This window comes from Salvelinus alpinus, chromosome 23 (assembly GCF_045679555.1).
Source record: "Salvelinus alpinus chromosome 23, SLU_Salpinus.1, whole genome shotgun sequence".
NCBI classification, from domain to species: Eukaryota; Metazoa; Chordata; class Actinopteri; order Salmoniformes; family Salmonidae; genus Salvelinus; species Salvelinus alpinus.
In genome coordinates this window covers 10,882,853-10,899,462 of record NC_092108.1, presented here as the reverse complement: position 1 = coordinate 10,899,462, position 16,610 = coordinate 10,882,853, and the positions used below count along the sequence as shown (strand labels likewise).

Below are 16,610 nucleotides of genomic sequence, written 5' to 3'. Positions count from 1 at the left end.
AATTTTTAACATGGTTTATTTAAAGCAGGTCTGTGTCATCCAACTCTTAAATTGAGTGTTGTATCAAAATGTACACATATAATGTCACTAGGACATAAAAGGCACTGTATTCGTGGAACGACCCTTCCACGTGGTCTACAGTGGCTTTTTTACGGAAGTTATATGTACTTCCTCTAGTTCCTCTTTCTTAGACAAATGTCAAAGTATGGGGACCCATTTCACCGTTGGTATTCTTTGTACAAAGCACTTACTAATGTGCTACACATTACCATTCTGAAATGATTACACCTTTTGTCTACACTATTCTTTTACCATTTTTTTTCCAGATTATTTTACATCGTTAAACATTTGGAAGACAACGTTCAAGTTTTTTTGTGAAAACCATGCAGGGTTGGGCTCAATTCAGTTTGAGTGACTGGAAGAAGAATTTAATTCAGTGCAATTCAAAGAACTTCCACTCAGACATAGACTCTGACAGGTCCCACTTCCAGATACCAAAGAACATCACTTTTCTCTGGAAAGAATGGTCATTTACTATTTTAACCTTAGTGCTTAGAATAGCCAATTCCACTGAGTGTACAAAATATTAAGAACACCTTCCAAATAAGAAGGAGCATGGACTTTACAAGGTGTTGAAAGCGTTCCACAGGGATGCTGGCCCATGTTGAAAGCATTCCCATGATGCTGGCCCAACTGCTTCCCACAGTTGGGTCAAGTTGGCTCGATGTCTTTGGGTGGTGGACCATCCTTGATACACACAGAACACACAGAACACTGTGGAGCGTGAAAAACCAAGGAGTGTTGCCATTCTTGCACCTGGCACCTACTACCATACCCCGTTCAAAGGCACTTAAATATTTTTTATTGCCCATTCACCCTCTGAATGGCACACATACACAATCCATGTCTCAATTGTCTCAAGGCTTAATTATCCTTCTTTAACCTGTATCCTCCCCTTGGGGTGGCAGGTAGCCTAGCGGTTAGAGCGTTGGACTTGTAACCGGAAGGTTGCAAGATTGAATCACTGAGCTGACAAGGTAAAATATATATATATATAATAATCTGTCGTTCTGCCCCTGGACAAGGCCGGTAACCCACTGTTCCTAGGCTGTCATTGAAAATAAGAATCTGTTTTTAACTGACTTGCCTAGATAAATAAAAAATCTACACTGATTGAAGTGGATTTAACAAGTGACATCAATAAGGGATCATAGATTTCACCTGGATTCACCTGGTCAGTCTGTCATGGAAAGAGCAGGTGTATCTTACTGTGTTGCATAACGACATGTTATATGTAAAATATCTATATTTCTATAGACTACACATAAAAAAATAATATAATATATTTTAATTTCACTTAATTCAATTCTATTTCCTTTCTTTCAAATGCAAATTGCTATTCTGTATCCTGTTTACTACTTCAATTCAAATTCAGGAAATGTATTGGAATTTATGAAGATTATTCAATTCATTTCTTAATTGAGCACAACCCTGACAGAGACAAAATATGTGACCGACCGGCTCGATTCGGTCTTATGTATCAACACTTTATAATGGAGTTTTTTTCACATTGGATAAAAGTAGAGACTCAGAACTAGAAAATGATACAGCGCCTTCAGAAAGTATTCAGACCCCTTGACTTCTTCCACATTTTGTTTACGTTACGGCCTTATTCTAAAATGGATTAAATATTTTTTTCCCCACATCAATCTACACACAACACCCCATAATGACAAACTAAAGACAAAGCAAAAACAGGTTTTTAGATTTTTTTTTGCAAATGTATTCAAATTAAAAAACGGAAATATCATATTTACATAAGTATTCATACCCTTTACTCAGTAGTTGTTGAAGCACCTTTGGCAGCGATTACAGCCTTGAGTCATCTTGGGTATGACACTACAAGCTTGGCACACCTGTATTTGGAGAGTTTCTCCCATTCTTCTCTGCAGATCCTCTCAAGCTCTGTCAGATTGGATGGGGAGCATCGCTGCACAGCTATTTTCAGGTCTCTCCAGAGGTGTTCGATCAGGTTCAAGTCTGGGCTCTGGTTGGGCAACTCAAGGACATTCAGAGACTTATCCCGAAGCCACTCCTGTGTTGTCTTGGCTGTGTGCTTAGGGTCGTTGTCCTGTTGGAAGGTGAACCTTCTCCCCAGTCTGAGGTCCTCCGTTCAACTTTCCCTTGATCCTGACTAGTCTCTCAGTCCCTCCTGCTGAAAACATCCCCACAGCATGATGCTGCCACCCCATGCTTCACCGTAGGGATGGTGTCTCCAGACATGTCGCTTGGCATTCAGGCCAAAGAGTTCAATCTTGGTTTCATCTGACCAGAGAATCTTGTTTCTCATGGTCTGAGAATCTTTAGGTGCCTTTTGGCAAACTCCAAGCGGGCTGTCATGTGCCTTCTACTGAGGAGTGGCTTCCGTCTGGCCACTCTACAATAAAGGCCTGATTGCTGGAGTGCTGCAGAGATCGTTGTCCTTCTGGAAGGTTCTCCCATTGCCACAGAGGAACTCTGGAGCTCTGTCAGCGTGACCATGGGGTTCTTGGCTACCTCCCTAATCAAGGCCCTTCTCCCCCGATTGCTCAGTTTGACTGGGTTTGTTTACATCCCTGGTAGTGAGCATTTCTCCTTTGCCAAGATAATCCATCCACCTGACAGGTGTGGCACATCAAGAAGCTGATTAAACAGCATGATCATTGCACAAGTGTGCTTTGTGCTGGGTTACAATAAAAGGCCACTCTAAAATGTGCAGTTTTGTCACACAACACAATGCCACAGATGTCTCAAGTTTTGAGGGAGCGTGCAATTGGCATGCTGACTGCAAGAATGTCCACCAGAGCTGTGGCCAGGTAATTTAATTTAAATTTATCTACCATAAGCCGCCTCCAACGTCATTTTGGAGAATTTGGCAGTATGTCCAACTGGCCTCACATCCGCAGACCACGGGGAACCATGTCACCCCAGGACTTACACATTCGGCTTCCTCACCTGTGGGATCATCTGAGACCAGCCACCAGGACAGCTGATGAAACTGTTGGTTTGCACAGCCAAAGAATTTCTGCACAACCTCAGAAACCGTCTCAGGGAGGCTCATCTGCGCGCTTGTCGTCCTTACCAGGGTCTTGACCTGAAGGCAGTTTGGCATCGTAACCGACTTCAGTGGGCAAATGCTCACCTTCGATGGCCACTGGCGCGCTGGAGAAGTGTGCTTTTCACGGATGAATCCCGGTTTCAACTGTACCGGGCAGATGGCAGACAGCGTGTATTGCGTCGTGTGGGCGAGCGGTTTGCTGAAGCCAACGTTGTGAACAGAGTGCCCCATGGTGGCGGTGGTATGGGCAGGCATAAGCTATGGACAACGAACACAATTGCATTTTATAGATGGCAATTTGAATGCACAGAGATACCGTGACGGGATCCTGAGGCCCATTGTCGTGCTATTCTTCCGCTGCCATCACCTCATGTTTTAGCATGATAATGCATGGCCCCAGTGCACGGCCCCATTTGTACATAATTCCTGGAAGCTGAAAACCTCCATGGCCTTAATATTCATTGACCATGTTTGGGATGCTCTGGATTACCATGTATGACAGGCCACAATCCCATTTCCTCAGGCCACAATCAACAGCCTGATCAACTCTGTGTGACAGAGATGTGTCACGATGCATGAGGAAAATGGTGGTCACACCAGATACTGACTGGTTTTCTGATCCACGCTCCTACCTGTTTTTGTAAGGTGTCTGTGACCAATATGTATTCCCAGTCATATGAAATCCATAGATCAGGGCCTAATGAATTTCTTTCAATTGGCTGATTTCCTTATATGAACTGTAACACAATAAAACATTTTAAATTGTTGCATATTGCATTTATATTTTTGTTCAGTGTACTTGTCCTCTTATGAACTTAACATGCTGTTATTCTATAGTCACCATATTGTTCTGTAAAAATGTGATGAACAAGCCTGAACATAAAGGACATGGCTCAAATGTTGTTGATCTCTGAATCTATAGTTTGAGATTGTTTCATCTTATTTAATACAGAAATGTGCTGTGAAAGAATTGGACTTCTCTGCACACAGAGACAGGCTATATTTGCTAAAAGTTGTCTTTACGTGAAAGACACATGCAACACCGTGAACCAAACTGCTGCTGTTACTGCATGTGGTTGGTACCAGAAAAGAGAATTGGCTCTTAATGTAAGCCGACCAGCAGGAAACAGACACACAAGCAAACAGATTTTTCACACTGTATCCTCTCTTCTACCTTACATATCTGTACGTCCATCTACCTCATTCGAGCACCATCTCAACACCATGTCTCTCTTTTTAGGGTTTGGATTGCTGACCTGCATAGCATCATCAGGCAGACTTTTGTGTATCATTTTTGTTGTAATTATCATTTCTGGATAAGGCTTAAAATACAGGATCAAATATTACTGTCACATGATTGTGCAAAACACAGGGCCCTAATTGATACTTGTCGAACTGCATTATGGATTCATCCTCATTATTTTCATATGAAGTCTTCGGTGTGTTTTTTTCCACCTCTGACACATTTTGGTTCATACAAACTGTCCATTGTAACACCAGAATATGGTTTGACTCACATTAAATGTGTCAAATTTGCCTCTGATGATGTAAATAGAGCAGATATTTTTAATAGGTTCATCTTTAAACCATCTTGCAAATATGGTGTATAGGGAAATTCATATTTTCTACTGCTCTATTCATCATATTGCTTGATTTTCTTAATCTTTTTCCAACAAAGTCTTTATATTCTGTGTGTTTATTTTCTAGATTCCAGCTTTGTGTTTGTGCTGAAGGGACTTGACGTTTGTCTAGATGTCCAGGAAAATGTTAAAACCAGAGTTTGCCTTTTTTAAGTGGCGCTTCACATCAACCAATATTTTAAGAAGCAATGATATTTTGGTGAGATTGTCTCCTGAGTACAACAGCAGGGTTGAGTTTAGGGAGGGAAACTTCTCTCTGCTACTGAAGAACATACAGGAAGGAGACGGGGATCTTATACTGCAGTAGTGAGTGGTGAAGAAGAAATAAATGTTGATGAATACTTGATAGTTGTCCAAGGTATGTTTTTTACTGTTATCTGTTGTCGTGGTCCTCTGAAGCTCAGTTGGTAAAGCATGGTGTTTGAAAAAACATGACTTTCATTCCTGGGAATGCCCATATGTAAGATGTGTGATAGCATGAATGTAAGGTGCTATGGATAAAAACATCTAGATAGATAATACAATACAACTTCATTTGTCCATCTGTTTAAATAGAAGTTTTCTGTCCCTGTTTCTTACCTTGTTTTATCTGTGTTTTCAGAGAGAGTTAAGCCTCCAGTCCTGACAGTGGACTCTAACTCCACCATCAATGGCACCTGTAATGTGACTGTGACCTGCAGAGGTCAGAACACCTCTGTCACCTCCAGCTGTAACAGCAGCACCTGCTCTCAGGTGGGAGGAGAGAGTAGAGGGGCTGAGACCTCCACTGTCCCCCTGCTCTCTGTCTATGTGGCAGGGGGTTCCATCATCTGTAACCACAGCAACCAAGTCAGCTGGGCCAACGACACTAAGGAGATAGTGGAACTCTGAATTCTGGTAAAACACACAAACACATCTCAAATACTGAGTTTCACTTATATACAGCAGATATTCTCCTAATGCTCTCTAATATTTTTTTATATGGAAAGTAAGGGAACATATTGAAGGACCTGTAACTATACACTACCACAACAGTAACCTCAGGTTAGTCCCCAGGTTAATTGTACACAGGAGGAAGTGTCTAGTGAGCAAGACAAGAGGAACAAGCAGAATCACATTAGCGGAAATGAAGGCTGTTCTCAGGGCAGGTCTGGTTGTAGCTAGATATGTTTGAGACGCGTCAGAGACCATTGTAACATTTTACCCAACCCTAACCTTAAACTAATTCTCCTAACCTGCCACGTTCATTCTCCTAACCTGCTACGAAAAGTCTCCTCTGTCAGAGACGTAAATCCACTATCGTTTTTTTCTCTGCCGTTTGTTTGTCCTGCTTTTTCAGTTTGAAAGAAAAATGAGCCGCTCAGGCCTTTTGGGCAAGGTGTGTCTTTGTGTTAAATCCCACCCATTCAAAGGACGTTGCTAGAGGGAGAGGAAGTGGGAAGTAACTTTCTACAGCCGCCAAAGATAAACACAGCAGTCACAGGCACGTCCGGTTGCGATAACACAACAACAAATAGGTTACTGTAAACAAACATTTCTTTCCCCTCAGACACCATTACATGAGTGACAGAACATCAGAATATGTACTGCAAAACTTCTTTTGAACAACTGCAGTAGGGCGGACAGTGGTGTTGTTTCCTTACTGCGAGTTCCATCTTTAAACCTCAGCGAAGCCTGGAACCTTAGCTGGAGAAATTCTAACAAACATCTTTATCCGTTGTAAAAAAATGTATACCCAAATACTCTTCAGCCCAGCTTAAATAATCAGGTGCTCGACTGAGGGACAAGGAGCACTCTGTTGCTGCGTATGTCACGACTTCTACCGAAGTCGGTTCCTCTCCTTGTTCAGGCGGTGTTCGGTGGTCGACGTCACCGGTCTTCTAGCCATCATCGATCTATTTTTCATGTTCCATTTGTTTTGTCTGGTTGTGGCACTCACCTGGTTTCAATTCCCTAATTACATGTTGTATAAGTTCCCTCTGTTTTCCCCATGTCCTTGTCGGGAATTGTTTATTGTAAGTACGTGTGCTTTATGTGACTGGTGCGATATGGGTTTTGTGCCCATGTGTGTTGTTATTTTTGTATGCCGGTAGTTATGTACATTAAACGGCTCCAGCTATTTACCAAGTTCTGCTATCCTGCGTTTGACTTCCATACCACCAGTTACACACCCCTGACAGAATTCCCGGCCAACTATGGAGTCAGCAGGAGCAGGTGCCCCTGATATAGGGGTCGAGGAACGCATCCAGGAGCAAGCAAACATACTCCACAATCTCGGCGCCATCATGGATCAAGTTATCCAGACCCTGGACCGTTGGGAGAGACAGGGAGGTCCACCAGCGTGTTCAATAACGCAACCCGAACCTCCACTACTCCTTCTGCAACTGGTCCAAGTGGGATGCGTCTCGCCCTTGCCGGGGAGCATGATGGGACGGCGGCACGGTGCCAGGGATTCCTGTTACAGCTGGACCTATATCTAGGCACTGTTTACCCAGCTCCCTCGGGAAGGGAGAGGGTGTCCACCCTCATCTCGTGCCTCACAGTTTCCGGACGGTCTTCGACCATCCACCCGAGGGTAGAGCGGCGGGTGAGTGCCTCTTCCAGCTGAGGCAGGTACTGGGCCTTCCCTGGTTAGCTCATCATAATCCCTCTATTTCATGGCAACAGAGGGCTCTCACGGGGTGGTCGCGAGACTGCTCGGGGAGGTGTGTAGGAGTTTCCGCTGGTGCTACCATGTGGGAAAGTCCAGACCAGGTCTCCACCGTGCGCATCCCTCCACAATATGCCGATTTGGCTCTCGCCTTCTGTAAGAAGAAGGTTCCTCCGCCCCCTCTGGACATCGAGGGGGCCCCGGCGTACTCTGTTCGCTCCATACTGGATTCGAGGCGTCGGGCGAGGGGCCTTCAGTACCTCGTGGACTGGGAGCGGTACGGTCCGGAGGAGAGATGCTGGGTCCCGGTGGAGGACGTATTGGACCCTTCAATGCTGTGGGGGTTCCATCGTTTCCATCCGGATCTCCCTCCACCTCGCCCGCTGGGTCGTCCCCGAGGCCGGTGTCGGCGCGCTGCTGGAGCCACGCGTCAAGGGGGGGTACTGTCACGACTTCCGCCGAAGTCGGTCCCTCTCCTTGTTCGGCCGGCGTTCGGCGATCGACGTCACCGGTCTTCTAGCCATCGCCACTCCACCTTTCATTTTCCATTTGTTTTGTCTTGTTTTCCCGCACACCTGGTTTACATCTCCTCATGATTACTATGTGTATTTAGCCCTCTGTTCCCTCCATGTCTGTGTGGGGTATTGTTTATTGTCTAGGTTGGCACGCTTCCGGCTGGTTTGCGCCGGGTTTTATTTGTACCCATGATTTGTGGCAGCCGGTACTTTGTACTTGGTTGTTGTACTTTGTGCTGCCTCACTTTTTCTTTGGGCATTTGTTTTTGTGACGCGGTTGCGTTCTGTTCTTACTATTGCCTCAGTAAAGTGCTTCTTTGTTCACTCATCTCTGCTCTCCTGCACCTGACTTCCATGCACCAGCTACACCCACCATTGACACACACCAGTATTTGGGGACCTTCTCCCATTTGTCTCTGCAGATCCTCTCAATCTCTGTCAGGTTGGATGGGGAGTGTCGCTGCACAGCTATTTCCAGGTCTCTCCAGAGATGTTCAATTGGGTTCAAGTCTGGGCTCTGGCTGGGCCACTCAAGGACATTCAGAGACTTGTCCCGAGGTCACTCCTGCATTGTCTTGGCTGTGTGCTTAGGGCTGTTGTCCTATTGGAAGGTGAACCTTTGCCCCAGTCTGAGGTCCTGTGCACTCTGGAGCATCAAGGATCTCGCTGTACTTTGCTCCATTCATCTTTGCCTCGATCCTGACTTGTCTCTGCCGCTGAAAAACATCCCCACATCATGATGCTGCCCCCACCATGCTTCACCGTAGGGATGGTGCAAGGTTTTCCTCCATATGTGACATTCAGGCCAACGTGTTCTGTCTTGGATTCATCAGACCAGAGAATCTAGTTTCTCATGCTCTGAGAATCTTTCAGGTGCCTTTTGGCAAACTCCAAGCGGGCCTGAATACTTTCCAAATGCACTGTAATATGTTTTTTTATATATATTTTTTTTTATATGTAAGCAAATGTATTTCACCCGGAATGAGCTACTGTATATTAAGGACACATTGCCAGTTGTTTTTTGTCATGAAATTCAGTCCTCATCCGACGATATACTGCTGAAGACTATTTCTTGGCCATGGAGAAGGAGGGGGAGGTGCGCCCGGGCTCTCGTGCGTTTCAGAAGGCGAGGACCCCATTCCCTGGTTTCTTCCTCTTCAAAGTGCTTCTACGTCAACCAAGGTTGTTGCAATGATGTAACTATACTGTCAAAATCTTGCTCTCCGGACCTATGTCAAAACTACAATCGCTCTCCGCCCTTAAAACTAATACTCAATCGAATCTGCCTATCCCAAGAAAAATCTGTTATTCCTTGTCTCAGTTCAAGCGGGCCTGTAAAGGTTGATCAACCTCATTAAATAGGCTAGACACAGCTAAGGGATGTTACTATAAACTCTTGCGATAAGGATTTACTGTTTACCTTGCATCCTCAGAGCCAAGGGTCTATGCTCCCCGACTCATTTTCCAACTTTCTGTGTTAGTGTAACGATCGTCTGATGAAGAAGGAGTGGACCAAGGTGCAGCGTAGTACGTGTTCATGATATTTAATGAACTCAGAACACTAAGACAAAATAAGAAAAATAGACCTACACGAAACAGTTCTGTCTGGTGCAGACACAAAGACAGAAAACAATTACCCACAACACACAGGTGGGACAAGGCTACCTAAGTATGGTTCTCAATCAATCTGATTGAGAACCACACCCGGCCAAACACATAGAAATAGACAACATAGAACAAAAACATAGAATGCCCACCCCAACTTAAACCCTGACCAACCAAAATAGAGACATTAAAAGGATCTCAGTTAGGCAAGAGTTAGGCACAGCTATTTCCAGGTCTCTCCAGAGAGAGAGACCTGTTAGGCAAGAGCTTCCACAGCAAACAATAATCTCTCTTGGCTGGCTAAATCTCAGATGAAATCCTTTTCCGATTCCTAATGTTATAGTTCAATAAGATGGGTCTAGGTTCATTTATTCCAGAATTCCAGATCCTTATTCAGTTAACCAACCAGATACTAAAGTCTTCAATTAATTAACCTAATTAAGAACCTTACGTAAAACAACATTCACTGATGACAAAGGGTCCTGAACAACAAAACTGAGTTTTATTCAAGATTCCAGACATGCATAAAATAGTCCCTGTTTTATCACATAAATCACACAGCATGATAAATGTAGATACATGTATATGACATTATTTTAGCTTCCTTTAGCTCACATCACTATAGGACTACCAATACACAGTTTATGTCTATTACAACTAAATGAGAAGCGTTAATAACAAGAAAAAGGTCTTACCTTTTAAAACTACAATACGGTATTGCTGAAATGGTTCTCAGAGTAAAAAGAAAACTACAAAATTACTTTGAAAATACTTTTCAATAAAGAGATCCTAATGATTCCTTTTAAATATTATCTTTAAAACAACTCAAAGGAATACAATAATCAAGGGCAAAAAAAACAAATCACACTCCTATTATAAAACAAAAATAATAAAAGCTGTTGAGCCATAGAGAAGTATTTTCTCAGTGACAGCTCCCCGGTTCGATCCCCACCAACAACAAATCTTCCTTTCTACAAAAATTCTCTGTTTGGCTGCGTTTAGACAGGCAGCCCAATTCTGGTATTTCTTTCCACTAATTGGTCTTTTGACCAAATCAGCTCTGAAAAATGTCTGATGTGATAAGATCTGATGTGATTGGTAAAAAGTAAAATGAGTGGAGAAAATATCAGATTTGGGCTGCCTGTCTAAACAGCCTTATGTACTCATTCAAACCTATATTTAGCTACATGTCACTTCTGGTCATTCATGTATTTTAATCGTTTAATCACTTGTTCATAAATAATATAATCTATTGAGGAGACTTTTATTCAAAGCAATTTACAGTCATGCAGGCATGCAGTAAACCTTTCCTTCAGTCAAATAACCGAATCGCCCTCTAGTGGCCTCATGGTGGAATGTTATTCATATTTTTCTGAATTTCATAATAAATAAACATTTATTTATGACGAAAGTCCGATGTTTCTATCTCAAACAGTTTTGTTAATTTTCAAACTTCTGTATTGTATAAAAAGTGTATTATTGGGATGGAAACATGTCAACTCTATATCTGACATGGTACAGGTGTCTTCTTTTTTAAGCCCATAACCATGTGTGTGAGGTGTATACTTTTGAAAGTAGATTTGTTTAAGACTACCAAGAAACACTCTGTGTGACCCTGATTTAGCCCACTGCAGTAAAAGGTTAACCCTTCACTATTGTCTAAGTGAATTTATTCTGCGTGTTTCTATTTGGATATATACCCCGGCACATCGACTGGGTACCGGCACCCCGGCACATGGACTGGGTACCGGTACCCCGGCACATGGACTGGGTACTGGTACCCGGGCACATCGACTGGGTACTGGTACCCCGGCACATCGACTGGGTACCGGTACCCCGGCACATGGACTGGGTACTGGTACCCGGGCACATGGACTGGGTACTGGTACCCCGGCACATGGACTGGGTACTGGTACCCCGGGTATATAGTTATCTTTACTCATGGTGTTTTTATTATTTATTTATTAATTCATAGGATTTTTACTTTTCTATTATTTCTCTATTTTCTTTCTCTCTGTATTGTTGGGAAGGGCTTGTAATGAAGCATTTCACTGTTAGTCTACACCTGTTGTTTACGAAGCATGTGACCATTTTTATTTTATTGTCTACACGAACATGGGAACATTGCCTTTAAAAGGCATTGAGGTCATGGGGGTCATCCACAGGCAGGGGCTGGTGGTTCACGGGCTGGGTTGGGGTTGTCCCACCATACTGTAGATGGTGGGTGTTGTTGGACCTGGAGACGCCTGCTCTTCACCACCTGCTTGACCGTTATCTGGAGTCTGGAGAATAAAATTAAATATTTCTCAGTAGCTGTTCAATGCTCTACATTTACACTTGAAATTACAGTTTTTTCCAACTGCTTACACACAAAATCTTTTCATGTCACACGATTTTTGAAACCTTTCACTCAAAGTGCAAAACTACACACCAAATATCCAAAACCATAAGCTATTTCTCAGCCTTTGACTCAGTTGTCAATTGCATAAAACACTTTTTTCAAAACACTACACACAATTCTCTACCTAAAACACAAAAATCTAACAGGAAGTGACTTGCTTTCCTTTTCCAAACACAACCAATCAAAATGCTACACTTATTCACCAGGTCACACACACACTCATCACATGTGCAAACACTAATAGCTTAACTGATCACTAACCAATCACTGCTTTACTGTAGTATAGGCCTATAAATAGGTCAAAGGTCAGATGACCTGTTTTGAACAACGGATGCCAACAATGGACAGAGAGCAAGAGGAGTAGGAGGGAGAGGAAGAGGAAGAAGAGGACGAGGGCAAAGAAGAGAAGGAAGGAGAGCCATCTCTGATGAGATTAGGGCAACACTTGTTGATCATGTGATCAACCACGCTTTGACCATGAGAGAGGCTGGACTGAGAGTCCAGCCCAACCTGAGTCGATTTACAGTGGCGTCCATAATTCGAACCTTCAGAAATGAGAACAGGTATGCAACTATCTAATGACTATTTTAGCATTACAGTAATGTACTGTAAAATACGTATGACTGCATAGTATTGCATAAACATTTGTAACTCTAAGCCATCCATTTACTGCACTGCATTGAATGAATGAGGTTGGTTATCATGCTGTACTATATTTTTTTTACATTTTTTACAGTTCCTATGCTGAACACATACTGTGTTTGAATTCTGTACAGATTGGAAAGGCAAAGACATCATGGAGGACGAGGACGCTTGTTTACAGATGTACAAGAGACTGCAATTATAAATATGGTTTTGGCCAACAATGCAATTAGGATTCGAGAGATAAGAGAGCATATCTTGAATAATGACACCATATTTAACAACATCAATGCTGTAAGCCAGTCGACCATACAACGCATCCTCCAACAGCACCGAGTGACGATGAAACAACTTTACAAGGTGCCATTTGAGAGAAACTCTGACAGAGTCAACCTCACCAAAACCAGGCGCCGCGGAAGAAATGTAATAGGACAGAGGGCAATTACCAATGTCCCTGGACAGCGTGGGGGTAATATAACTGTGTGCTGCCATCACTCAAAACGGGGTCCTCCATCACAATGCCACACTGGGTCCGTACAACACCGGCCATATGCTCACTTTTCTGGATGCAATTTACACAATGCTTGTCCCTGATCCAGATCAGGAGCCTGCTAGATTTGTGGTTTTATGGGACAATGTTAGTTTTCACCGGGCTGTTCTGGTCCAAAACTGGTTTGCCACCCATCCACAATTTGTAGTTTTGTACCTACCCCCATATTCACCTTTTCTAAATCCCATAGAGGAATTCTTCTCAGCCTGGTGCTGGAAAGTGTATGATCGCCAACCCTATGCCCGCATGCCGCTTCTCCAAGCAATGGAGGACGCATGTGGGGACATAAAGGTTGCCTCTGTCCAAGGTTGGATAAGCCATGCTAGGAGATACTTCCCTCGATGTTTGGCAAGAGAAAACGTATCTTGTGATGTGGACGAAGTATTGTGGCCAGACCCAGGCCGGAGAAGAGATGAAGCGTAGCTTAGCACTGGTGACTGCCCCCCCTACCAATTCATGGACTGCCCCCCCGGGACCCCACACACACAATTGTGTTCTTTACTGTATTCTAAAGAATATACTTTTGGTTTGCATATGTTTATGTTTTTGTTGTATGATACTGTATACAACAGTAATGTTTGGCCTAATAAATATTTTCTGTTTCTACATTGTATTGGTGTTTACAGTGTACTTGTTACCCCTCTCAGCAGATTACTTTCACTGTAGAACATTGTATTGAAATGTAGATATAAGCCTATGAAAGACCAAAGAGCTTTAGATTTAGAACAACAGTGTTTACATGGTATATCCAAAAATGGACTATTATGAAAGTAGTGTTTGCCATTTGATGCAAATGCTTCATTCTGACATGTGTTTATGGCATTTTGAATGCAGTGTTACATTTTGAAGGAGATGTGAGGCATTTTGCATTTTGTGTGTGCAGTTTTGGGAAACTTGTTTATTAAGCAGTTAGAAAAAACTGTAAGATGAGTTTATTGTTAATTTGGAATTGACATGTTTTCCACTAACAACAGTATCAGTGATGTTAAATATCTTACCCCAACTGTAGCATAATCTGTGTTTATAATATCCTCTTTTCCCCCTATAAATCAACCAAATAAACATTTAAAAGTTAGATCTTCAGAGTTGCTATGAGTATATATAAATAATGTGAAATCATTACAGCCTGTTATCAACAGTATTCACAATAGTTTATTTAATATAATGAAGTGACTGTACCAATAATAAAAATCCAAAACATATTTACAACTAAGATCTTCAGAGTTGCTCTGAATGTACAGTATATAAATAATGTGAAATCGTCACAGTTTTCACAATAGTTTAATTAATATAATGAACTTACTGTAATATGATGCAGCAGCAGCAGTGAGCTTACGTTTGTTTTGCTTTCGACAAACAACAAAACCAATCAGGGCAATGAATCCAACTACGCAGACAGGTGTCCCAACTGTGAAAGCATAGTTGTCGTTCGCCTTCTCCCCTTGTTCTGGAAAAACAGCGACATCAATATCACTACACCCTGTGTGTGTGGGTGGGTGGTTGGGTGTGAGTGTGGGTGGGTGGGTGGTTGGGTGTGAGTGTGGGTGGGTGGTTGGGTGTGAGTGTGGGTGGGTGGGTGGGTGGGTGGGTGGGTGGGTGGGTGGTTGGGTGTGTGTGTGGGTGGGTGGGTGGGTGGTTGGGTGTGAGTGTGGGTGGGTGGGTGGTTGGGTGTGAGTGTGGGTGGGTGGGTGGTTGGGTGTGAGTGTGAGAGAGAGATAATTTGTTAGCATGTCTTACCAGATTTAATTGGAGAGAGTTCCATTCGCTCCTTGGTGTCAGTGGCCCAGCTGACTTGGTTGCTGTGGTTACAGATGATGGAACCCCCTGCCACATAGACAGAGAGCAGGGGGACAGTGGAGGTCTCAGCCCCTCTACTCTCTCCTCCCACCTGAGAGCAGGTGCTGTTGTTACAGCTGGAGGTGACAGATGTGTTCTGGCCTCTGCAGGTCACAGTCACATTACAGATGCCATTGATGTTGGAGTTAGAGTCCACTGTCAGGACTGGTGGCTCAACGCTCTCTGAAAACAAATAGAACCTCATTATTATTAATATATTAACCTGAGTACATGAGATAGGGTACCAATGAATATGCATTTAACCTGTACACCATGTTTAGCTCTATTGATTGATACTGTAACTGTGTCACTGTAGAAAAGAATAGAAAAACTAGTCAAACATACCTTGGGGAACTAACTTGAATACAATAATAGTTTGTTCTTTGTCACCAGTCACTCCTGCAGTATAAGGTCCACTGTCTCCTTCCTGTATGTTCTTCAGTAGCAGAGAGAAGTTTCCCTTATAAAACTCAACCCTGTTGTTGTACTCAGGAGACACTCTCACTGACAATGTGTCAGAGCATCTTACAATATTGGCTGATCCGAAGGTCCACTTTAAAACCTCAAACTCTTTCAGTTTAAAATTTTCCTGGACATCCAGACGAACGTCCTGTCCCTTCAGCACAAACACAGAGCTGGACTCTATGAAATAAACACACAGAAAATAAAGACTGTGAAAAAAATTAAGCAATATAATAAATAGAGTAGTAGAAAATAGGAATTTCTCTACACACCATATTTGCAAGATGGTTTAAAGATGAACCTATAGAAATATCTGCTGTCTTTACAGCATCAGAGGCAAATTTGACACATTTAATGTGATGCAACCCATGTGTTGGTGATACAATGGACAGTTTGTCTGCACAAAAAATGTACTGAACACAACCATTTGGCTGTCTCCACAGCACTAATTATTTTTGTGCAATAAAACTTGAGTGTGTACAGGGTCATAGTCAAAGCCCTTGCCATAAGTGATAAAGAAGTATATTTACAATAAAGAACAAGGATACCATACACACAATTTCAAATATTCAGTTTCATAAACCATTCAGTTCATGACATTTAAAAAAAAAATTGAAGAATAACTCCATGAAGTATAACCTAATCAAACCTAATCTGCCTAAAGACATATATTGGGATCCATAGTTATTGGCACTCTTGATGAAAATGAGCGAAAAAATACTGTATATAACAAATAATACAAATACTGAGCTCAACAATGGGGAATTTATATTATTTATAGTAATGCAACTGCTTAGAGAAAGAGATGTTTCAAACAAGTAATAAAAAAATATGAAAAAACATAGAGGTATTAATTATTGGCAACTCTGTTTTCAATAATCCAGCAACTTCCTCTTGCGAGGATAACAACACTGAACCTTTTTCTAAAATGTTTTATGAGAAGATCACGTTGGGAGGGATCTTACACTATTCCTCAATACAGAATCATGACAGATCCTTGATATCCTTTGCCTTCGCTTCTGGACTTCCATCTTCAATTCAAACCACATGTTTTCAATGGGGTTCAAGTATAGAGACTGAGATGGCCATTGCGAAATGTAGATTTTGTGGTCAGTTAACCATTTCTTTGTGGATTTTGATTAGTGCTTGGGAAGATCGACTCCTGGCAGAGTCAATCAAGTCTTTGTCTAAGATGTCTTGGTACTTGGTAAAGTTCATGATGCAGTTGCCCTT

The 16,610-nt window shown here is 42.5% G+C and overlaps 2 protein-coding genes across 6 annotated transcripts in view; one reads left to right on the top strand and one right to left on the bottom strand.

Annotated features, from left to right (window-relative positions):
* Positions 1-16,610, top strand: part of LOC139550235 (SLAM family member 5-like) — a 266,184-nt gene that overhangs the window by 201,141 nt on the left and 48,433 nt on the right. The gene's annotated exons all lie outside the window — the stretch shown is intronic.
* Positions 11,558-16,610, bottom strand: part of LOC139550232 (natural killer cell receptor 2B4-like) — a 38,869-nt gene continuing 33,816 nt past the window's right edge. For 2 of the 4 annotated variants that reach the window (XM_071360964.1, XM_071360966.1), the window contains 5 exons: positions 15,261-15,557; positions 14,817-15,098; positions 14,383-14,526; positions 14,078-14,121; positions 11,558-11,768 (listed from right to left, as the gene is read on the bottom strand). In XM_071360964.1, coding sequence (XP_071217065.1) covers positions 11,667-11,768; positions 14,078-14,121; positions 14,383-14,526; positions 14,817-15,098; positions 15,261-15,557 — 869 coding nt within the window. In that variant the 3' untranslated portion in view covers positions 11,558-11,666. The remainder of the gene's footprint in view (positions 11,769-14,077; positions 14,122-14,382; positions 14,527-14,816; positions 15,099-15,260; positions 15,558-16,610) is intronic. The other 2 variants (XM_071360965.1, XM_071360967.1) reach the window with 1 other exon arrangement.